This window comes from Petromyzon marinus, chromosome 25 (genome assembly GCF_048934315.1).
Source record: "Petromyzon marinus isolate PM22_M1 ecotype Great Lakes invasive population chromosome 25, UKy_Petmar_22M1.pri1.0, whole genome shotgun sequence".
Classification (NCBI taxonomy): Eukaryota; Metazoa; Chordata; class Hyperoartia; order Petromyzontiformes; family Petromyzontidae; genus Petromyzon; species Petromyzon marinus.
In genome coordinates, this window is record NC_133691.1 from 288,374 (window position 1) to 313,283 (window position 24,910).

General features: G+C 41.4%; 2 protein-coding genes across 17 annotated transcripts in view; one reads left to right on the plus strand and one right to left on the minus strand.

Moving 5' to 3' along the window:
* LOC116946028 (baculoviral IAP repeat-containing protein 7-A-like) overlaps nt 1-3,708 on the plus strand; it is a 49,505-nt gene extending 45,797 nt beyond the window's left edge. For all 16 annotated transcript variants that reach the window (XM_076069577.1, XM_076069578.1, XM_076069586.1 and 13 more), the window contains one exon: nt 29-3,708. In XM_076069577.1, the coding sequence (XP_075925692.1) occupies nt 29-222 (194 nt within the window). In that variant the 3' untranslated portion in view covers nt 223-3,708. The remainder of the gene's footprint in view (nt 1-28) is intronic.
* A 525-nt stretch (nt 3,709-4,233) lies between these two features.
* On the minus strand, nt 4,234-8,901 carry EIF6 (eukaryotic translation initiation factor 6). Its single transcript, XM_032960860.2, has 6 exons — nt 8,677-8,901; nt 6,646-6,731; nt 6,285-6,460; nt 5,357-5,533; nt 4,908-5,089; nt 4,234-4,513 (listed from the first exon to the last, which is right to left on the minus strand). Exons 1-6 carry the CDS (start codon nt 8,781-8,783, stop codon nt 4,504-4,506), a joined length of 738 nt encoding a protein of 245 aa, XP_032816751.1. The 5' UTR covers nt 8,784-8,901; the 3' UTR covers nt 4,234-4,503.
* Nucleotides 8,902-24,910: the final 16,009 nt, after the last annotated feature.

Genomic DNA, 24,910 nt, shown 5'->3' on the forward strand with positions numbered 1-24,910 from the left:
GTGTGTGCGTGTGTGCTCTCCATGGTAGCGCTACCGCCGGAAGAGGAGCTCAAGCGGCTACAGGAACAGCACACATGCAAGGTTTGCATGGACAAGGAAGTATCCGTTGTGTTTATACCGTGCGGCCATCTCGTGGTGTGTCGAGACTGCGCCTCCTCCCTGCGCAAGTGCCCCATCTGCCGTGCAGTCGTTAGAGGAACAGTTCGTACGTTTATGTCGTAGGCACATGGCCAAGGCAAAAAAATGACATTGACACTGTCTTTATGGCATTTATAAAATGATCTGTATTAACATACATTATCATTTATTAAATATTTAAATAATTGCGTATAAATTTTGATTTAAAGCTTTCGTGACTGCAGTAATTCATATTCTTAGTTTTTTCGGTAAAGTCACGTTGAAGAGAAACAACAAAATAACAAAATATATATAAAACAATAAAAAATTCTCACGACGTTTCGACCATAACTCAAACGGTCATCATCAGGTGTGTCGGTTTGCATAAATTTATTTTGAAAACGGCATATTTATTTATATATATAAAAATAACGTTTGCGTCACGCGCAACGATGGCAGTTTGCCAGGACTAGTCCATCTATTTTTTTTTTTGAAAAGAGGAGGGGGGAGACGAAATTTGTTTTTATGTATGCTGTCTGAAAGGCACTGTAAGCGTGAACAATCAATCAAGAACTGAAATGATTTATCAAATCTTTCCAATGATTGCTAAGATAGAATCCATCTTCTCGGTTGAAATTGTCTCTGTGTTTGTATATGTGGATAGCCTCATGAACGAATCTCTCATGGAAGCCAGATGGCTTACAAAGAACCTCCGTCTTGGAAAAGTCAATGGCATGTGAGCCTACTGAATTAGAACAATGATCTGCTACGGCCGAGGTGTTGGTCCTACCGTGTTTAAGGTCTGCTTTATGTTCACGAATGCGGTCCGAGATATGGCGTTTGGTTTCTCCAATGTAACTACTACCACAGAGGCAACTTAGTTTGTAGACACCAGGGTATTGTATGTCCGGAATCAGATGGACTAGTCCTGGCAAACTGCCATCGTTGCGCGTGACGCAAACGTTATTTTTATATATATAAATAAATATGCCGTTTTCAAAATAAATTTATGCAAACCGACACACCTGATGATGACCGTTTGAGTTATGGTCGAAACGTCGTGAGAATTTTTTATTGTTTTATATATATTTTGTTATTTTGTTGTTTCTCTTCAACGTGACTTTACCGAAAAAACTAAGAATATAATTGCGTATGTTTTACTTCTTTTGCACCCTACGTAGTCAACCATGCTAATCGGAAAGTGCGTGTGTAGTAAATGCAACAGGGATTAAAGGTTATATAATTGAGACAAAAGACGGCCAACAGCGAGTCGTTTTGGCAACAAACCTCAATTAGGATGTATTGTGTCACTAAAAACAAAAAAGGGTGTGAATTATAGTTTAAAGGAATAAAATGACTGCCTTAAAATATTTCTGAATCTTGAGAGGCAGGTAAGGCACCTCAAAGTGACATGTGCTGCTTTTAAAGAGCAACATTTAATTATTCGCAGCACAAAGCCAGATGAGGTAGTCATGGTTAAGGGTATCAAATATTGAGTTCCAGACAGATTATACATTAACGGTTTTCATTTATATGGGCTATATTGTTTACAGTGTACATTAGGTCTTTTTTTCTCTCCATTTGTTTGCTAAATATAATTACTCTTTCGGTGGAAGATATGTTTTAAAGTTAATGTGACCAATATTTTTTCCTATTGTGCGTTTGTCACATTCCAACTGGTGACATAGCAACTGATGTTTCCCATCGTTACAGTTGCCAAACTTTGCACAGCTACACTGCATTGATGATCTCCAAAAAGAGTGAAACACGTGGCCATTAACAGTTTTCAGAATAACAATTCCTTTCAGCAGCTTTGTTTTCATAGTGGGATTCTTTACATTTTCATATAAGTTTTGTAATGCTTAATTTGGAAGTCATAAAAGTGGTCACAAGAATGTAAATTGCGTGTATTCTTAATACACTGCATTTCAATTGGATTGAGTGTGGCTGAGTGTGCCTATGTCAATGGTATGAAAATGTGATAATTCTGAATTTAATATGCCTTGTTACAAAAGTGCATATTTTTACAAAACCTTGATAAGTCGTTTAATAAAACACGTGTCTGTAGTTGCAATTTATTGGCCATACCATTTGCTTTATCCACTTTAAAGTAGCTTTACATCCATTAGTGGATTGTGTTCAATGGTATCGTGACAAGATTTTTGTACAAAGCAATATCAGTTGTATAATTATCCTGTCATTGCTTTACTGTACCTATAATTGTACCTATGATAATTGGTATTTTGCAACTGAAAAGACTAGTATAGTTACACTTAAAACTTTATTTAGGCTCATTATTGTAATGAATGTACAATGGTCTATGGAATTATAAGTGTGGGAGATTAACATCTATAAACATTCAGCTAAAATGTACACGTCACGTTTCACAAAAAACTGGTTAATATCATTGCATCTGAAATGGATGGTAAATGTTATATTTTTATATATATAAAACACTACGCTTATTGGTGAAAGAGCTTAAATTGCTTACCACTAGCCAGTTAACCATTTTTCTCAATAACCCACATCTAAATGATACCGAGGCACATGGTTGCCACAATCCTGAGGCTTTCATAAGGAAGCTCAGGAGAACTCAATCGTGACTGCCAGCAGTCTTCAGTTGACCCTGCTTCATCTTGGACGATCTCAGATTGATTTCTGGGATCTCAAGACGAATTCGTGGAGGGCCGAGCAGGTCTTTGTGGAACAGGTCTATTCTTCCTCAGTTTTTTTTCAAGTTGGTTCTATTTCAATAAAGAGCTATTGCCGATTAAATTATGTTAAATGATTTCTGGAGTAATTTATGGCATAATTGTAAAAGTGCATTGATTTGAAGACTTGTCAGACTTGAAGTGCAGTTGAATTATTTGGGTAATCTTTATTTGAACTGGAATGTGTGAACGTCTCGCACCATATGTAGTCAACCGTTCTAATCAAATGTACAATAATATACAATTGAGAATTACAATTACAAAGCTATGGAACACTTATTGCAATGTGAAAACATTGTATTGTATCTTGACTTAAAGCTTTCGTGACTGCAGGAATTCATATTCTTTGAGTCTTTCAGTAAAGTCAAAGATAGGTTCAAAGAAAATAAAAACGTTTCGATCGCAACGTCGTAGTTTATTTTCTTTGAATCTGTGACTTTTCTGAAAGACCCAAAGAATATTGTATTGTATGCTATGAAAAGTTGACAACCCTGCTGAGAATGGTGGGAATGCACAATGATAGTGTTTTTAGATGACATTCTGGTATGCATTAGTCGTTAATTGACTGGTGGAAGAGGGCCTATCCACACCTAGTCATGGGGGTTGTTTTGCTATACCAGCGTGGTCAGTGTGGGTCGATACAAAAATTGCCCCAGACCTATGCAGATGGCATTCCTCACCAATATTAGCCAGGGCTCATCTGTGTACTGGACGTGTGATTGCCAGGGTCATTGCGCAATGCACCAACGTCTGGACAAACTAACCCAACGGCAAAACCCAGTTTGAATAGCTGCATTTAATATTGAATGCACAAGTTGTTAAAAATACATTGTTGTTTTAACATTGTTTTGCCTAATGCATTAAACATACGTTGAAAACATCCTGAATGAGTTGTCTTAATTTTGCACTGGTATATTTTTTAAATTATAGTTAACGCCTATGGAAGACCAACATTTAAGTTATAACCCGTGTTTACAATGGAGACTAAAATGGATTACAGTACTTTGCTCACAATTGAATCATACACGCGAGAACTGATTTGTAATGGATTCTCTGAACTGCTTCCACGAGGGATGCTATATTAATAGAAAAAATATATTTCTGAAACAAAGTGACCATGAATTGATGGGCTTAATCATTACACATCTACTTAACACAGGTCATTACATTTGCTGCAGCACTTTTATTGTAATAGTTACATGCAATACCGGGTTTCCTTCCGCTATTTCACTAGAACCCTACATTACAAAGTAACTTCGAGTGCAGCTGTGTACTAACACTTCATTGGCAACCCAGACATCTGTTCCGGAACATTTTATGACACATTAACATCAATGACGTGTAATAACTCTACTGGTTGGTGGATTAAAAACAATTACAAAATATGAGGCGCAAACGTAAAAGGTTATAAAGATTTCCTTTTTTTATTTACAGTCACAATTGTACACACAATGATGCAACGTACAACTATGAAAGAAAATAATATGCTATTTAATGGAGAAATGCATTCCAATAAAATGTATCCATTATCCCTAACCAGGCTTAACCAGCCAAAGTAAATGTGCTGTGTTTAGCTTTAAGCAAGATCTGTACATGGAGGTTTTTTTAAGACCTTGTGAAAGAATTTAGTTCACTTAATGTCTTGGTAGTTTTATGTCATGGCAGAAATGTTCTTCTATGCAAGGCTGAAAAAAGAGAAACATCATCATTAACGTCACAGTAAAGGTTATACTGAAGCTATATATAACATGCACAAGCAAAATATAAAAGTTTTCCAAAGATTTTTGTAAAGGATAATTTTAGGAGTATATCGAAAAGTTGGATCAAGGCATGAATGTGGAAAAAGAACAGTGGTCAATGAAGCTTTTGTGAAAAAAAGTGGAAATAGGCAGGCCACATACTGAGTTGACAAGGGATGGACAATTTTTAAGTGGAGAGAGAAGGCAACCAGAGGAAGACAGCAGAAGAGATGTCAAGATTAAATTAATTGAGGCCACTGCCGGGCAATAACTGAGAAATGGAATTAATTGGGAGAGGCTTTTATCAAGCAGTGGAAAACTACAAGCTAACTTTACGCACCTGTCAATGAGTGAATCTCTCATTGTGGTGGCGATGGCGCTGGGCTGTGCCTCATTCAGCTTAAAGATGCTCTCGATAACCGACAGCTCTGTGCTTGTTGTGTCCAGCCCGCAGAATGCACACCAGTCGTTCACCACCATTCCACCCGCAATTACTTCACTGCCACGATTAACAGTTCCTGCCTGAAAGACACACATGACTTGCCTTTCCACGATATATAAACCAGGTCAGAGCAATTTAATTTTTTTAAGGGAGACTTGGGGACAGTAAACGAGAAATTGGCCAAAACCTTGCATTTCGTATCAATATGTACATTAAAATAGAAACATTAAACAACGTAATGATAAACAATAACATAACGAAAAAATACAGCATACATTTGTAAGATAAGAGGATTTCATCAGGAGTGGACTGATCATGGCTGATGATGACATTGCGAGGAAACCCACCACTAGGGGCACTTGCAGGAGTGAGGAAAGTTCATCCTGGTCCTCGATGGTGGTGCGCGGATGTACCAGGCCACCCTGATTGCTGAAGGTGCAGTAGCTGCCCACGAGCACCTGCTCCGCCACTGTTTGTCGGAAGACCTCCACCTTGAGGACGTCTGCCAGAATATCTTCTGTTTCCTGCAATGAACAAGTGGACAGTCACAACACGAAGTCTTTTAAACAATATCCGATGTGTGGAAGATCTGCACTACCTGCCTTTGTGCTATATACCAATTCCAAATCCCTAAGTGGTCAGTAAAGGGTGGAAGATTTAATCGAGGTGGTGTTGGACAAATGAGAGGGGGTGAAGGAGAGGGGGAGAATCTGTACTGCAAGCATGCAAGCGTGAAATGGGCTGAAAGTATTAAACTTAACGAAGGATCTTCTTTGGTTCTTTCGGTAAAGTCACGTAGAATGAGAATAAAATAATAAATTGATAAAATAACAATATTCTCACGACGTTTCGGCCACAACACAAGCGGCCGAAACGTCGTGAGAATATTATTGTTATTTTATTTTATCAATTTATTATTTTATTCTCATTCTACGTGACTTTACCGAAAGAACCAAAGAAGATGAATCATTGCAGTAACGAAAGCTTTAAATCGAAATTTAACGAAGGATGTCTGAGCCTGCAAACTAGATTTAAGTTAAGCCAAGCAAAGAGTGTGTTGTATACACAGAACATACATTTTCCAGGTCACTCTTGAAAAAGTATATCCATCAGTTGTATATATTACAAGCACATAATTACATATGAATAAATCATGTAAAAAGTTATGGAAAAAATACAACCTTTTAAGAGATACTAACTACTCGCATATCCAGGTAAGATTTTTGACAATTGTGCATCTTTATGCCCTTGGATTATCAAGGGACACGAACACACCCTGTCCAAGTCGGGATGCACGAGGGCGACGTAGTCATTGCACGCAACAACATTTCCAAGTGCCGAGAGGCGTTCTTCTATGCGCTGGATCATCATGCCGTCGGGCAGCGAGTTCCGCAGGTGCTGAAGCTCCTGGTCTGTCGTGTTGTTGGGCACCAGAAGTCCATGCCTGTTGCCTGTAAAGAACAATTAATGGTGGAACCATATAAAGTGAATTACAAACAGGATTCATATTTACTCGATGTGGGCTTTAGAAATGTCATTCCTCATTTAGTTTCGGTGTAGATCCGTATACATTTTCCAGAATTGGTAATAAAGTACAGTAATGAGTTTTGGTAACTGACACAAATCTCATCCTTACCTACACACATGCGTCCAATTATCCTGCAGCCGGCGATGGAGGCATGGACGACAGGGATGGTCTCCGAAAGCTCACCCTCGAATACACTGCAGAACACAGATGGCATTGAAAACTTGTTTGCACCCTTTAACCCAGACATCAATTTCCTTCAATTAGAGTACCAAATATACCGTCAACTTATGGTACTAGTATGTGGATGTGGGAGTGTCAAAGCAATGTAAATTCTTACTGTAGTCTATATTGATAGCTACACAGGCTGGTGAGATTATCAGATGCCTATACTGTAACTGTACGTTGGTTGTATATTCTGGCAATAAAATGTGTTACTCAACTACCTTGCCTTTACTTCCAGTACGTTTAAATCGTACTGCGGTTGTGGAAGCACGTGGAAATAAAAGACTGAAGATCACAATTTAACTTGTAGTGTTTAATTCTGGACAAAAAAGGAAATACAAGCTTGCCTCAAAACATATCCAATGTTCAGTTAAGTTAAAATCAATAGCCAATAGGTCAAGGTGACAATATAAACTACACCGACATTTTTTCGTTATCCACTACTGGCCGAGTTTAATATATTGTACTGTACCGTGTTCGCGTAATGATCTTTGATCTAAACCTACGTAATAACCCTCGGGCAACTCACCTCGTGTGACGGCCAGCGACGCCTATGAACCCAACAACAAGGTGGGTAAACAACATACCATTATTACTGGTACATTACTACTGGTCGCCGTGTGACTCACTGAAGTTGCACAACTCACTGGGAGCATTTTATTAGTGCTCAAAACGTCTCAAACACCGAATTCCATTTAGCATAAATCGCTGATTAAAAAAAATATTACAATTCGAATGGCGTATTATTCCAACTCAAATTTGGTTTATGCGTGGCTCAACATATACTCGGGCCAGTGCGACTGCTTTTGAAAGATATTGAACTGAACGAAGTAAATTTCGATTTAAAGCTTTCGTGACTGCAAGGATTCATCTTCTTTGGTTCTTTCGGCAAAGTCACGTAGAATGAGAATAAAATAATAAATTGATAAAATAAAATGACAATAAAATCCGGACAGTCCTCCAGACAGTCTCGTCCCTTCACCTGATGAAGGCCGCTTGTGTTGTGGCCGAAACGTCGTGAGAATTTTATCGTCATTTTATTTTATCAATTTATTATTTTATTCTCATTCTACGTGACTTTACCGAAAGAACCAAAGAAGCTGAACGAAGTAATTACATTGCGCTACTTCGGCCTGTTCAGAAACAACGTTTAATAATATCAATGATTCAGAAAAAAAACACTAATTGGAACCCTATTAATGGTGCCAGACAAGGACTAATAATAATAACACTTTAGGAAGACCCAATTCTGGCCCTTGGATAAAAACAGCTCAAGGTAAGGCCAGACTTCAATTAACTACTGTACCTCCATGACTACAGTTGCCCATCTCAGTCACACATTCATATCCCCAATAGCTCGAGCCTACACCCCCCAAAACAGTGATCCCTTTCCTCAGACAATTATTCGTATTTCCATAAACCTACTCATCAGTCCCCAGACTCGTATTTCCACACCTTGGACCATCCTCAGTCGCAAAATCCCTATCACCGGACCCGAGACCCCGAGCACCTCGTCCCCAGTTACACCCCCTCCACTCCTCACCGGACCACGAACCTCTATATCCTCTCCCCAGGACCCTATTCCCAGAGTTCTGACCCTCACACTCTCTTCAAACCACTACCCCCAGACTAAAGAGCACAATCATGGAACACCTCACACCCCCAGATCTGAAACCCAGACCCCAGGTCCCCTATATCCAGATTCAGCTCCCATAATACCGGAACATAAACCAGAACATCAGACCCCGATTTGAAGACCCTAGAACCCTATCGCTGGACCCCCACATCCCCTTTCCCAGCTCCCAAACCACCATGCCCGATCCCAAATCTCGGTTTTCGAAGCCGCCTCCACGCCGAGGCCTGCTGGCAAGCGCCTCGCCTTAACCGCCACGCCGCGAGGGCCGCTGTGCCACGGACCTGTAGAAGTTCTCGGATCCGCCGATGCCAACGAGGCAGTAGGTGTTCGTGAGCTTCGAGAAGACCCCGATCTCGTTGTTGTTTTCGAAAGACGTGCGGACCGCCATCGCGAGAAAAAAGGCGAAGAGATCGGAGGTAGCGCAGAGAACGTGGGACCAAAGTGCGCTTCGTCTGGAGAAAAAAACACGTGACGTCCCAACCCGCGTGATGACGTCACTGTCAGATAACGCTGTGATGACGCCACGAACGAACCGACAGCGTGACGTCAGTCGAGGCGCCCGTTATATGACGTCATTCTCACAGCGCGGTGTTGAACAAGTTGTGACGTCACACACGTGAAGACGACATTACGTCATGCTCTTCACGGTGATCTGTGATTTAAATTAATTCTAAGCCATAATAGAGGGGGTTTTTTGGGGGTTAGATCGCGTACATATATAAATGTGTCGTTTAAACCAATCACCACCCGACACAGCCAACTAGTGAGGGTTGTCACGTATTTTAATACACACAATGGACAGGAAGGACAAGACCAAAGGCTCGCATCATGTGAAGTTGCCTCACTAATCCCCCCCAACTTTTCGCAAGAGTGCAGAAGTGTGGTCACCACATCTACGCCTCTATATAAGGAACGAAACAGGTGGAGTTCTCCACAAATCTGTCTGTCGCCTGATGAAGCTAGTTGTAATTACTGGCGAAACGTCGTACTCAGATTGTAAATGTTGTGGCTTGGCTCTGCATCACACCGGTGTGCTGTACTAGTGACGAATTGTCACGTTCTGTTTATGTGACAACCCTTACTAGTTGGCTGTGTCGGGTGGTGGTGGGTTTAACAACACATTTATATTTACGCGATCTCACCCAACCCCCCCCCCCCCCCCCTGTATTATGGATCATTCTAATCCACTCTTCCGCTCGCGAAAGCATTGTTCTAATCAGAATCAGAATATTTATCCTGGATAAATCCGCTAAGTTATGAAGCTATTTTTGACAAGTCAGAAAGTTACAAAAACAAAAATACCAAAAAACTACAGGAGTGAAAATCACTGAAAATAAATGAATTAAAACTAAACTTTTGATTTAAAGCTTTCGTGACTGCAGTAATTCATATTCTTAGTTTTTTCGGTAAAGTCACGTTGAAGAGAAACAACAAAATAACAAAATATATATATATTTTGTTATTTTGTTGTTTCTCTATATATATATTTTGTTATTTTGTTGTTTCTCTTCAACGTGACTTTACCGAAAAAACTAAGAATATAAAACTAAACTATTTAGATTTTACCAGGTAAAGCCCACTGAGCTATTAATTATTTTTCAGAAGCGATATGGCCACAAATGATAACGAAGTAGCTTATCATGCGGAAATGTATAGCAGCCAAATACCCGAAACGCACGTTTGTAAATGTGGAGGCAAAACCCGGAGTACCCGGAGGAACATGTAGATGAGTGGATTACTGACGGTTCAGGCAACTTGTATGTTAAGGTTACCGTCAAGTTAATAGAACGAACGAGACAGAACAACCGCTATACCGGTTGGTGGTGTCGCACGCGTGTAATCCAGCCCTGTCGAGGCAGCAAAGGCTGGTGGGGTCATACGCACGCGCGTGTTGTGAGACTCCCATCTGAAGATGCCAGGAGATGGCGCTACAGCAAAATGTGGATTCCCACTGCTCCGTCTCGACGTTGGTCGCGTGCCTGTCCATCACACGCGTCGATTTTGTTCGGGTGCTCCGGTGTCCTCCCAGGTGTAAACATTCGAAAATTGGCCGATAACGCCTTAATATAGAGGACCGCAGAGCTTGGGAAATTGTTGGCTCCGGTTCACTGCATGGCTGTCTTTTCATGTGTTTGGGTCTTTATCGCGCCTCTGAGCCATTCTCTTTGAGAGTGAGCGAATACTGTACACGTTACAAGAATAATTAATCTTATTGTATACAAGACGAATGGAACAGTATAACCAATATTTTCCAGCAGAATTTTTGCTGTATTTAAGACGGGGGTCGCCAACCAAAATATCAAGAATAGGCATTGTTTTGAAGTCGATAAAAAAATATATTTCAAGAGCCGCAATGCACGTGAATACGAGACGGTTTTTAAAAAATAACGTCACGAAGCAGTCTTTAAAAAGCCACATGGCGGCTCCAGAGACGCAGATTGCCGATCCCTGATTTAAGCTGACAAGCCTGGACTTGTTTCGACCTCTTGATTCTCATCAGAAAAGTTTGCCCCAACGCCGTTGAACAAAGTTGCCTATGTTATAGGTACAATCCACAACCATTGCGCCGTTCAATGCACAATTTTAGGAAAACGTATATTTTTTCTAACTTTATTGTAGTTAATACAATGATAGTATCTGCTTCCTCACCAGCCGATTGTCATTTGTAATAAGGCAATTATAATTCAAAATTAATCACACGGTCATGTCACCACGGAACTCAGTGATACCAGTGTGCAAGTGGTGGGGCGGGGGAGAGATTGAATCTAATTAGAACGGGTTTTATGTTTCAAAGCACAACGCCACATTAGTCATCATGGAAGAGTGGAGTCATTTGTGCACGTGCAATTCATTCAAGACATTGGCGGTGGATTAAAGTGCCGCCTCAGCATCCTGACTTAATCTGGCTGATGGGAAGCTATGTGCATCAGCCAATTGTGGGATGGCAGAGGAAGGGGGGGGGCTACGTGCGATTTGACAACATTTTGTGAATGGCAGTGATATTTTATGATTAAGCCAAGGTGACGAGGCGTAGTGGCCTATTCATGATCAATCAAGTGTCTGAAGTTGAATTTTGCGATATTTGTGATAAAATGTGGTTTCCCCAGTTTTATTGCAACCAATCAAAATGTACATTATCACACAAACGCAATAGACGGTGTGCATTGATAATCGATAAAATAATCCTATGCTGTACAATATACACATTTCACTTATCACTCTAGTACAGTTGTTTCACGAGTGGCTTTATAGAAGACAGTTGACAAGGAGCGAGAATAATCTTTTATCCAAGATCTTTGAACGTATTAAAGACCTCAGAATCTCCATCAAGAGTCTGCTGTATAATACTTAGATATCAAACGTAATGTACAATAAAGTCCATAGAAGCTGTTTGAATAATATTATCTGGGAACACCGCCATTTAAAATTGCCATATTCCTGAAAAGATTAATTGCAGTGGTATAATTCCAAAACCATCTGGTTGCATAGTTCTTAAAACTTGAAGTATTCATCCTGTCAATAACTGGGTCACTGAAGGACAACAACAGACATTGTAGATGGAGACAAAAATGGAGCATTGCTTCATGCTGCCAGGCATATTCCATAATTTTGTCAGTCTGCATATCAGTCTAGACCTGAAACCATAAACATGAACTTTAATAATGAAAGCCTGCATTGTGCTCCACACACGTATGTGGGTGAAGACTCGCTCACGATTAATGGATTGGACTGCATGTATTAACTGATTAACACAGATTTGGTCATTGTCAGAGTTTATTTTCAAGCATGAGTCATGTCTGTCTTACAATTTACAACTTGCATGAAATGTGGCGGTCGTTCCATTTAGTAAAATATATTAGAAATATATAATGCATTTAAGTTTAACATACAACAAACTATTGTGCAAAGTGTACTCTATATGCAGATCCATGGCAATAAACTAGTGTGTATATATGTACATGAATACAAATACGTCACAGGGACTTAAATGCTAGACTCACACACAGTACAGGAAAGAAAAGCAGGTGTGTGATGTCATTTTACAAAACCATTTATTCAAAATGCATTACACAGACCTTTAGGCTTAAACAGAGGAAGAGTCGGAAGCACAGACAACTTTGAGAAGACTGGCACATGTGGAATTAACAGAGAAGGAATGCCCTCGCATTAAGCGATTGATGGCATGTTGGGAGAAAAGGCAGTGTTTACTCGAAGAAAGTCGTAGTGATAACTAGAAATAAGACGAGGAAACATTTTGATGAAACAAAAAATACAATACACATATAAATGCAACTACATATCAAACTACTGTGCACAAAATTGACAAATTGACATTACAGGAAAAGGAGGCATACTTTTTTCATGATGAGGCTTTGAAGCTGATATGCAGACGAACGGTGATATAGATATTCTAGATTTGAAGCTTTCGTGACTGCAAGGATCCATACTCTTTGGTTCTATTCGGTAAAGTCACGTAGGTAAAAAATAAAACAACAAGAATCACGACGTTTTGGCCACAACACAAGTGGCCTTCATCAGGTGAAGGGACCGTACTGTCACGAGGACAGCGTTGGAATGAAGATAGTCAAGCCCAGGTCACGTCTTTTAAGCTGTGTGGGAGGAAACAAAACGCGTTGACAAAGAAATTAGCATAATGCTCATAGAGTACCGACACGGGGGGGAGGGGGAGGGGAGTTTACAAATGTACAAATGTTGGTGTGAAGGGAAACGCTTGGACAAAGGAATTAGCATAAAATGCTCATAGAGTACCGGCACGGTGGGGGGGGGGAGTTTACAAATGTACAAATGTTGGTGTGAAGGGAAATGACCGTAAAGCAACGTAAAGGACCGGCACGGGGGGGGGAGGAGTTTACAAACGTTGGTGTGAAAGGAAATAAGCTGCTGTGAAAGTTTGGTATATCACTACTTGGATAAATATACTGTACCACTGAAAATTAGTTGAATGTTTGGTATGATTTAGAACATCTTTCCAATGATTGCTTAATTTGAAACCATCTTCTCGGTTGAAATTGTGTCTGTGTTTGTAAATCTGAATTGCCTCGTGGATAAATCTCTCATGATAACCTGTGGGTTTGCAAAGGACCTTGGTATCGGAGAAAACTATATCGTGATCACCCACAGCGTTGTAACAGTTCTGCCGTGTTTCAAATCTGATTTGTGCTCGCGAATTCGGTCAGAGACATGTCGTTAGAGGGCTAAATTTTGCTGTCACCCCAAAACATATTCCTGTAGATGATATCATCTCTCAGGTCGATGTAGCCCTCAAAGGCGTAGGACACATCCAAGCAGACGTTGCGAGAGCTGAAATAGCCACTATTCTTAAGAATGCTAAGAAACCCATTAGCAACATCAGCAAAAATGAACGCTCTGAACTCGCGAATTTAAAAAACAGAAATTATATAGTCATCCTCTCAGCCGACAAAGGCAACGCTACAGTAATTATGGATAAAGATTCGTACAACAACAAAATCCAGAACCTGTTCAACGATGGAAGTTGCTCTAAAATTAAAAATGACCCTACTAATAGCCTAACTATGAAAACCAACAAGATCATCACAAGTTCGACCTCCCTAATCGAACCAACTAAACGTCCCTCCCTACAACCTCCTGCTGCAAGACCCCCTAGATTCTATGGTCTCCCCAAGATTCATTAAGAAGGCACCCCACTACGACCCATCAGAATCAGAATCAGAAAGGGTTTTATTCGCCATGAAAGTTCACACCGACACGGAATTTACTTTGGCAGGATGGTGCATACATTCAACATATAGGAATCTAAAATCTTAATTAAGTTTTAAACAAGTCTTACTATAATAATAAGGGTTAAAAGTCTAACTAACACCAAGGGGCTGAAGTATATAAAATTGAATAAATATCGAATATAAAATAGCTTTAAAATATAATTAAAAAAAATACAAATAGATTAACATAGTTAATATCGGCAAGGTGTCATTATGTAGATAAAATGTTAAAATCAGTGTAAGCCCTTGGCCTTGTTTAACAGGCCAGCAGCAGATGGGAAGAAACTGTTTTTATGGCGTGAGGTTTTGGTCCTGATGGACCGAAGCCTTCTGCCGGAGGGGAGTAGCTGAAACAGAGAGTGTCCAGGGTGGGAGGAATCGGCCATAATCTTCCTCGCTTGCCTCATGGTCCTTGTCGTGTGCAGGTCCTCGAGGGTTGGTAGATTGCAGGCAATTACCTTCTCAGCAGTGTGGATGATACGCTGCAGTCTGCTCTTGTCCTTGTCAGTGGCAGAAGCATACCAGACGGTTATGGAGGAGGTGAGGATGGATTCAATGATCGCTGTATAGAATTGCACCATCATTGTCTTTGGCAGGTTGAATTTCTTCAGCTGCCGTAGAAAGTACATCCTCTGTTGAGCTCTCTTGGTGAGGGAGCTGATGTTCAGTTCCCACTTGAGGTCCTGGGAGAGAATAGTGCCCAGGAAGCGGAAGGACTCTACAATTTTGACTGGGGAGTCTAACAGGGTGATGGGGGTGAGGGGGGCTGTATTCTTCCTGAAGTCCACAACCATCTCAACTGTCTTTAGAGCATTTAGCTCTAAGTTGTTCTGGCTACACCAGGTCACCAGGTTGTCAGCTTCCCACCTATAGTCAGACTCATCCCCACCAGAGATCAGCCCAATGAGGGTGGTGTCGTCCGCAAACTTCAAGAGTTTGACGGACAGATGATTGGAGGTGCAGCTGTTGGTATACAGGGAGAAGAGCAGTGGGGAAAGGACGCAGCCCTGAGGAGTTCCGGTGCTGATGGACCTGGAGTCAGAGATTTGTGTTCCCAGCTTAACGCACTGCTTCCTGTCAGACAGGAAGTCTGTGATCCATTTACAGGTGGTGTAGGGCACGTTCAGCTGGAAGAGCTTGTTCTGAAGCAGGGCAGGGATGATGGTGTTGAAGGCAGAGCTGAAGTCCACAAACAGGATCCTGGCGTAGGATGCTGGGGCGTCCAGATGCTGTAGGGTGAAGTGGAGGGCCATGTTAACTGCGTCATCCACAGACCTGTTGGCTCTGTAGGCAAACTGAAGGGGGTCCAGGAGAGGGTTTGTGATGGCTTTGAGGTGTGCCAGGACCAGGCGCTCAAAAGACTTCATTACCACAGATGTAAGGGCGACCGGTCTGTAATAATTTAGTCCTGTTGGCCTTAGCTTTTTGGGCACAGGGACGATGGTGGAGGACTTGAGACAGGCTGGTACATGGCATGTCTCCAGGGAGGTGTTAAAGATCTTGGTGAACACCGGAGACAGCTGGTCAGCGCAGTGCCTGAGGGTGGCTGGAGAGACAGAGTCCGACCCGGCTGCTTTGCGTGGATTCTGCCTCTTGAAAAGTCTATTAACTTCTCCCTCCTGAAAGGAGAGAATCGTCTCTGTAGTATGGGTGGGGGGTGGGGCCTCTTGGGTGGGAAGGGGTGGTTCAGGACAGTCCAATTATCTTTCAAATCTACAGTAGAACTCGTTCAGGTCGTTGGCTAGGCGGGAGTCGTTAGTGGTGTGGGGGGCTCTGGGTTTGTAGTTGGTGATCTGCCTGAGCCCTCTCCAGACAGAAGCAGCGTCGTTAGTAGAGAACTGGTGTTTTAGTCTCTCTGAGTACAGTCGTTTAGCCTCTCTCACCGCTTTGCTAAACCTGTTATTCGACTCCTTGAATCTGTCTCTATCCCCACTCCTAAACGCTTCCTCCTTCTCCAACCTCAACCTTCTGAGCTTTGCTGAGAACCAGGGCTTATTGTTGTTATAAGCTAGCACGTTTTCTGTCAGATACCTTGCTATCTTTCACTGGCAAGACCTCCTCAGCAGTACTTAACTCAGCCCAATTGGTCTCTATGGTCAAAGACGTTGTACTGTCCCCTGACGATATCCTTGTCAGCTTCGATGTGGTCTCTCTGTTCACCAAGGTCCCAGTACCTGATACCATTGAAATAATAGAAAATTTGGTACAACATGGACTAGACCCCGATACACCTGCGCTGGTAAGGCACTGCCTCACCAATACCTACTTTACTTGGAATGGCACCTTCTACAAACAAAATGAGGGTACCCCCATGGGTTCTCTCTTATCACCAGTGATAGCCAATGTTTTCATGGAGAAATTAGAATCAGACGCCATCCAGACTTCCACCCTCAGACCTTCCCTGTGGAAGAGATATGTAGACGACACTTTTGTCATTTGGCCACATGGCCTCCCAGCTTTGAACCTTTTCCTACACCACATCAATTCCAGACATCCCACCATCAAATTCACCATGGAAGTGGAGAAAGATGGCAAGCTACCATTCTTAGACGTTCTGTTTGAGAGGAGACCTGATGGCTCATTGGGACATTCTGTCTACAAGAAACCCACCCACACAGATTCCTACTTGAAACCTGATTCCCACCACCACCCAGCTCAAAATAATTCTCTCATCAAAACGTTATACCACAGGGCTCATTGCATTTCGGACCAACATCACCTGACCAGTGAATTAAAACATGTACATCTGGCCCTCAAGAGAAATGGATACTCTGACCGTACCATCCGCCAAGCTGTTTCTCCCTCCATACAGAAACAACCACTTGATACTCCGATCAAAACCATCACACTACCATATATAGCAGGCGTTACTAAAAAGATCTCCAAAATTCGAAACAAACACAAGATCCTGGTCCGGTTCAATACAGTACACAAAATCCGTGACCTGATCCCATCCGTGAAGGTTGTCATTCCTGACTTACAGTACCCCGGGGTTTACAAATTGAGTTGTACCTGCGGTGATTGCTATATCGGGGAGACGAAACGACATGTCTCTGACCGAATTCGCGAGCACAAATCATATTTGAAACACGGCAGAACGAATTCTTCTGCCGTAGCTGACCACTGTTACAACGCTGTGGATGATCACGATATAGTTTTCTCCGATACCAAGGTCCTTTGCAAACCCACAGGTTATCATGAGAGATTTATCCACGAGGCAATTCAGATTTACAAACACAGACACAATTTCAACCGAGAAGATGGTTTCAAATTAAGCAATCATTGGAAAGATGTTCTAAATCATACCAAACATTAAACTTATTTTCAATGGTACAGTATATTTATCCAAGTAGTGATATACCAAACTTTCACAGCAGCTTATTTGCCTTCACACCAACGTTTGTAAACTTCCCTCCCCCTCCCCGTGCCGGTCCTTTACGTTGCTTTACGGTCATTTCCCTTCACACCAACATTTGTACATTTGTAAACTCCCTGCTCCCCCCCCCCCCCCCCCCGTGTCGGTACTCTATGAGCATTTTATGCTAATTCCTTTGACAAAGCGTTTTGTTTCCTCCCACACAGCTTAAAGGACGCGACCTGGGCTTGACTGTCTTCATTCCAACGCTGTCCTCGTGACAGTACGGTCCCTTCACCTGATGAAGGCCACTTGTGTTGTGGCCGAAACGTCGTGATTTTTGTTGTTTTATTTTTACCTACGTGACTTTACCGAATAGAACCAAAGAGTATGGTGATATAGAGAGTTTGTACGGTAAGTGTACAGAGGTTCCTTTTGGGTTCAAGGTTAGGATCCATTCATGCAACAACATTGTGTATCACCTGAAATTTTAAGATTTGGCATGTATATAGAACAGATATAATAACCTAGGTGCAACATTTAATAAATGAATGAAGTATGCAAGCGACCTTGAAAAAAAACAAGTTGAGTGGGCGAGGGTAAGGAGGTGGGTACTAGGCACTCTTCCAGAGGGAACAGCCTCTCTAACAGTGCCTTATTTTTTACTAAATATATTTAAATGTAAGAAGCAACAAAGAAGTGATTTAAAAATGTTAAATGAGAGCATCGGATGCATGTGAGTAAGAATGACCTATTTGCCCAAGGCAGTGAATAAAAACAAGGGAATCATCTGAGCCAGGTTTTATAATTACATACTGTGCAGTCAGACATGGATAGTGGCAGCTAGTGGCTCAAATCATTGGCGGCTCAGTGCCGAGGCAGCAGAAACCAGGGGCAGGCAGGGGGGTAAGATGCCTCAATTAGTCCTGTTCCCACCTCTTCACCAACGCACATTGATCAGCACAGTCAAATATGGTCAAACAACCCCTCTTCCACTCAGTGACCTTGTACAATCATGATTATTGTTTTTGTAAATGTCATATATACGTTACGTATAACCAATTATAAACACAATAGGACATATCGGTCGGAGGGAATAAACTGGAAAACAGAGCAATTAAAGCCAGACTGGGATCAAAATGATGAAATGAGGCAGATGTGAGCAGGTTGGAGTCCTTTGGGACAGTTGAACTTGATGATGAAAAGTGAACACACCGATGCATCTAGAAAATAAATAACAACTGTTTTACTCATGGCTAAATGTCATGGGAAGGGGAGCAGAGTGATGGATATAATGTATGGTAAAACAAAATGCGAAAGGGAAGAGAGAAGGGAAACAGTGGAAAATGAAGAGGAAAATAATAGAAAAGGAATAAAAAATCAAGAGCAAAGGGTCCGGAAAGATGCGCATCGAGAGGAAATAAGGAGCTCGACGCGGTATGGAGCACATTGTCTGTTTTCACAGGGGGGGCAGGCAGAGTTGAGGGATTCAGATTGGGCATAGCCACTCAGAAGTCACGTGGTTTACGGGAGGCTTGAGCTGACTTAAACATAGTGTAGATTATGCCTTCCTTGAATCGTTACCTTGCTTTCAATTATCTTTCGTACATTCTATCGGAATCAATTATAATGTGTGACATAAAGTAACAATTTAATAGCGTTTCAGCTGTTTATTTAAAACATTATTTAATTTACAAATAAGCCGCCACAGATGGAACCGCGAATGGAATAATTGTTAATGTGTAGGCAGCGGGTTTTCCAAGAGCCTGTGATGTAACTCATTTCAAATGGAATCTCTGGGATTATCTTCAAAAGAGCAGCACTCATGGCTATTTTTAGTGGCACTCACATATTCCTCAATACATCCTCGGCTTTATTTAAAGGAGGTAAAGACATAGGCTTAAACTCCACTGTTACTGTGCAATAATAAAACTACTTGTAAACATGAGAAGATGAATTGAAAACATGGCATGCGCTCTTAAATTTGGTACAAGTATTTAAGTGATATTTTAACATGGAATTAACATAGAATTAACTTTGTGCTGCTCAAATAAGAAATCTGCCAACACGCTGACACACTGAGTGGGGAGGCCTTCATCCAGCAGTGATAAAGGGCTGTAGATGTACAATGTTTCACGTTGGTGTCGTCTCAGGGCAGGCGCACCAGAAAGCACTTTCCATAGAGGTCGATTTCATAATGTAGCTCTGACTGTTTGGAAACTAGACCATGGCACTCGCTCATACCTAGTGAGTGCTCATTAAAGGAAGGCAAACACTGGTTGATGATTGAGCGTTACATTCAAATCCACTAGGAGGAGCACTCTATCTTTAAAATGGGATTTTTTTTATCACCTTTACAAAAGTAGTGTACTGTACTGCTTGTCAAAATACAGCAATACATTAATATTGTATACACATTCAGTTTAACACATATGCTTTGGCGACCAATATTATCCATAACAGATGCTTTTTTGGGTTAGATCGCGTAAATATAAATCAGGCTGCCTGATGACACTGGTTGGAATTATCGGCGAAACGTCGTACTCGAATTGTAAATGTCGTGGATTTACACTCCAACACAACTGTGTGCTGAACTAGTAACTAATTGGCATGTTTTGTTAACGACGCAAAATCACCTCTATTATGGATGTATACACGTTCATTTTGTATATTATCTTAATGACATGACAATTGTGATTTTTGTGTTATTGTAAATTGATACACACGATATGCATCATAAGCTGGAGTAGTCATTTAACATCCAGGCTAACAGAACTGATGGCCCAACGTTGGCATGTGGTTGGAAGCGCTTTACCGTTGGGTCAATGTTCCATGTTTACTGGGTACTTCATGCCCAAATTGACTACTATATTAGTAGATCCTACTCATAAAAGCAAAGACTGCATAGGCAGAACTTTATTCTGTGACTCCACATATAAATACAATAATTGTATTCCCACCAGCCAGTCGGCTTCCCAGACCAATTACAATATTATCCAGCAGAATTTGTTTAAACAAACAAACTCTGAACCGGTTTTGACACTCTGAGTCTCATCAGCAGTCAGACTTGTTAAACATGCTATAGGATTACCACATGTTGTGAGCAAGGCCGTGGGTTTTATTCTAATAAAGGTATACATAGAGGGTAGGATTTACTGTATAAAACCCCTTCCCTGTACACATTCTACCTGAGTCACGTCTCATGTATTTCTAATCATCAGAAATTTATGAACAAACAAGTAGACCGTTTTTTTTACAAAATGCTGGATAATTTGCAAATGCAGAATATATTCAATAGTATTAGCCTCAATACAAACAACATTCTCACAATTAAGATGTGTACACTTAACAGCAATCATAATTTACAATCATTTGTCAACCCACTTCTGGATTTAGGACTCCCTATGCCATATTGGGCATGAGGGTTGTTTGACTATACTTTTACCACGCCGGTCAGATATCACGCGCCATAGATATCAGCCATAGCCGGGAATCAACTACAGGATGTTGGGTTCACAGTGCAGTGTGCTAACCACTGCGCAGCCACTCCAACTGTATTGTCAATTGTTGACCCAGCTGTACCTTGCACAGGAAACTTATCTCATTGGGATCTCACATGGTGAAATAGTCAATATTTCAGTCGCATGAACGATATCTATTATAGCATTTAAAACACATTCCTGCGGAGGGAGCTGGTAGGAACGTTGGGTTGCTCGATCAATGGCCAGGGTCAACGGCGGCGTGGTGTATTCCGAAAATATGCCCGACTGTGAGGGCGGGCACAAGCCGGCGTGAGTAGGTTAAACGTTGAGTTTTATAAGGGCACCACGGGGTGACCAGCCCCTACCCACCCAGCCCCACCCAGTCCCTCCACACCCTCCCCACCCTCCCCACCCAGCCCCTCCCCACCCCACCCTCCCTTCCCCACCCAGCCCCACCCTCCCCACCCAGCCCCACCCTCCCCACCCAGCCCCTCCTCACCCTCCCCACCCAGCCCCTCCCCACCCTCCCCTCTCCACTCAGCCCCACCCCTCCCATTTTTGGATGCACGAGGGACGGACGGACACAATAATCCTCTGTGGGCTGGTGTAACCAGGAGGTTCCTACCCGTACAATATATGTAAATGGCCCAACGGTTATGTCATGTAACCAAATTACTCAGAATGTGCTGAATATTTTAAGATCTCAAGCTAAGCAGGTTTGATCCTGGATAGTTCTTGAATGGGCAACCACCATCGATAAAATGTGTTTTAGGCTGTGGGGTACGTAGTGGGCAACAGAGGAGAGTAACAGAAACATAAGTTGTGACTTTATATGCTCCAACACCAGTACTCTCCGTCTTCGCGAACCTGCATTGACCAGCGTGGTGAAGTATGATCACATAAACCATAGAACTGGCACAGCATGGAGAGGCAATCTTATGACCAAGGGGCTGTACATATGTATAATAAATTGGTTACACAACACATCAACGTTCTAACGTGGCCCATGTGACACCATAACATAGGTCAATTGAAAATGATATCACTTTTACAAAAGGCTTCTTAGACGAAGGTCAAACGCACACTCTTTTTGGCAGATGTCCTGTAATGACACGGGCTCGAGGGAAAGGTGAACAATGGTGAGCTCATCGCTGGTTTTGTCACAGGAAATGGACACCCTTCCATCGGGCTTGTGTTCACATGCGAGTCCAGCACAATGAGATGAGTGTACACGTAATTGACATTGGGTTGCATTTCCTCTTTCAGCTGCGAATGCGCAATGGGAAGGAAGTGAGTGCACTCTAAACAAATTGGCACGCATTATTATGCATCTCTGCAATGTCAAATGATGTATTCGTGGTGACGTGCGACTCTGGCACTGTATGAAATAAGAGCTGGCCTCTGATGAAAGAGAAGCAACCGTTTCATAATGCACTTTCATGACAGCGGGGAAATCTGCAGCTTTGGTGGAAATGCGCAATAAAATGGGGCTCCTGTGCGATTGTTAGATTGCCTTTCTTAAAAGCTGAATTGATTAGCAATAAGATAGAAGCAGCCCAGGCATTGAGATATACAAGCTATAATTCTCACAGGGATTTGTTTTTAAATTGTAACGTGTCACAGCCACGAATATAAACATGGCCTTTCTACCATCACTCCTCAGCAGAGGCGGTAAAATACATGGGCAGCGCTACAGAAATACACTTAAATAGCACATTCAAATTCGGGGTAAAGAAAGATTCCCTTTGACAGATTTTTTTTTAAATTCAGGTCATGGTTCTGTGGATATTTCTGTGTCTAATCCTTGTTCCCGTGGATAACCTGACCCCCAACATATTTCCAAGTTGCTCCGGTGTGGGGAGGTCTTTACAGAACTGTGCATTATTTCCTACTTGCCAACGTTTTCAGTTCACACCCATTTTTTTTCCCTTCAGTATAGGTTTTTTTTTCTCCATGTCAACACGGGGTGTTGGCTGCATATAGTTAATTTAGGAGACAGCAACATTCTACGAAAACCAGGTTGGTCTGTTTTCTAATGCCTCCCGAGCACATGAAATGGTAAATATATTTTGTTTTACTGTGACACTAAGTTCACAGTGATGGACAAACACAAATAACAAAAAAATCAACACATTCTTAAATAAAATTGCACGAACGGGGGAAACATATATTATATAATGTAAATATGGGACATTTTAGGCAATGACTCTTCACACGAAGAAGGGCACTGAAAAAAGGCCATTTGCCAAAAATGTGACTAATTATATAGTATATTATATTTTTATTATTTTATTGTTGCCCTTCTACGTGACTTTACCGAAAGAACCAAGAATATGAATTCCTGCAGTCAGGAAAGCTTTAAATCAAAATATATATAGTATATGTTTTAGGCCATAAAATGATGGTGTCGTTTAGATGATGGTTTACTTTTGTGACAGGAAAGCAATGGTATTGGCAGCTGTACAGAATGATCATGACTCATCCACATAGAGTACATTTATCAGCACGTGTCTGTGTCATAAATCAAATGACCAAGCCCATCTCACCGTCATTTGCTTATATCCTAAAAGTGGGAAATACTTTTGATGATGAAATTTATGAAGTTGCACCATCTACTCTTTGGTTCTTTCGGTAAAGTCACGTAGAAATAAATTAAATAAAATTAAAATAGAATAAAACGTTTCGACTGCAACACAAGCATCCATCATCAGGTACAAATGAATGAGAAAACATAGTAAACTTGGAAATATAATACAATACAACACAGAGAGTCGGCCAACAAAACAGTCAACACCCCACCTGGTTGATTACGTTCTTCCAAAGATTGCTAATTTTAAGAGAGATACAAAACATAGACACGGAGACACACAGACAGACACACAAGCAGAGAGAGACTCACACAGAGACAAACAGAGAGAGATACACACATAGGCACACAGGCACACAGTGTGCCTATGTGTGTGTTTCGGTGTCTATGTTTTGTCTCTATCTAAAATTTAGCAATGTTTGGAAGAACGTAATCAACCAGGTGGGATGTTGACTATTGTGTTGGCCGACTCTCTGTGTTGTATTGCATTATATTTCCAAGTTTACTAGGTTTGTTTTCTCATTCATTTGTACCTGATGATGGTTGCTTGTGTTGCAGTCGAAACGTCGTATTCTATTATTAAATTTAATTTCTTTCGACGTGACTTTACTGAAAGAACCAAAGAGTAATTCCTGCAGTCACGAAAGTTTCGAATCTAGTTTGCACCATCTAGTTAATTGTAAAAAAAGGGAAGCAAAATCTAGATGGACATAACATGAAAAAAAATGTAAAAGGTATTCTGTATTTCGCCCAAGAAGGTATAGATACAAGTCATTATTAGCACTGCCTTATCGTGTTTATAGGCTGACGTTTCATGCAAGTCCTTCAGAGGAGAGCGACAGGGTGGAGCGATTAATACACTTTTTACTTGTAGGTTACACTTTACTCTGTAGGGCCCTGAGAAAACAACAGGGGAATGTTGAGGTCTACAAATGAACAATTTTGATTTAACATATGAACTGATTTCGCGAGTAGTGTTCTTCTGAAAACCTTAAACATCTTCAGCTTACTCAGCGCCCTAAAACATAAAGTTGGATTTCGAACTCTAAAGTCAGTCAATCTCATTGCTCCTCTCTGCTCTCAAGAAAAGGCCATTGCCTGAATAAGCAAGCCCGCTGTATATTTTCTCTGATACATCTGTTTTACTTTTGCCTTTTCACCACTGCCAATGCAGTGAGCGCTTCAATTGTTTTGCTTGAGTGGATCCTAAGTCGCTCTGTTCCATATGCTTCTGAGACAATTCCCCCGTACCACGGCGTGGGGTGCCTTGTGAAAACGCGGCACCTAAACGCGATCGAGGAGAAACACAGCGATGATTGTAAAGATAGA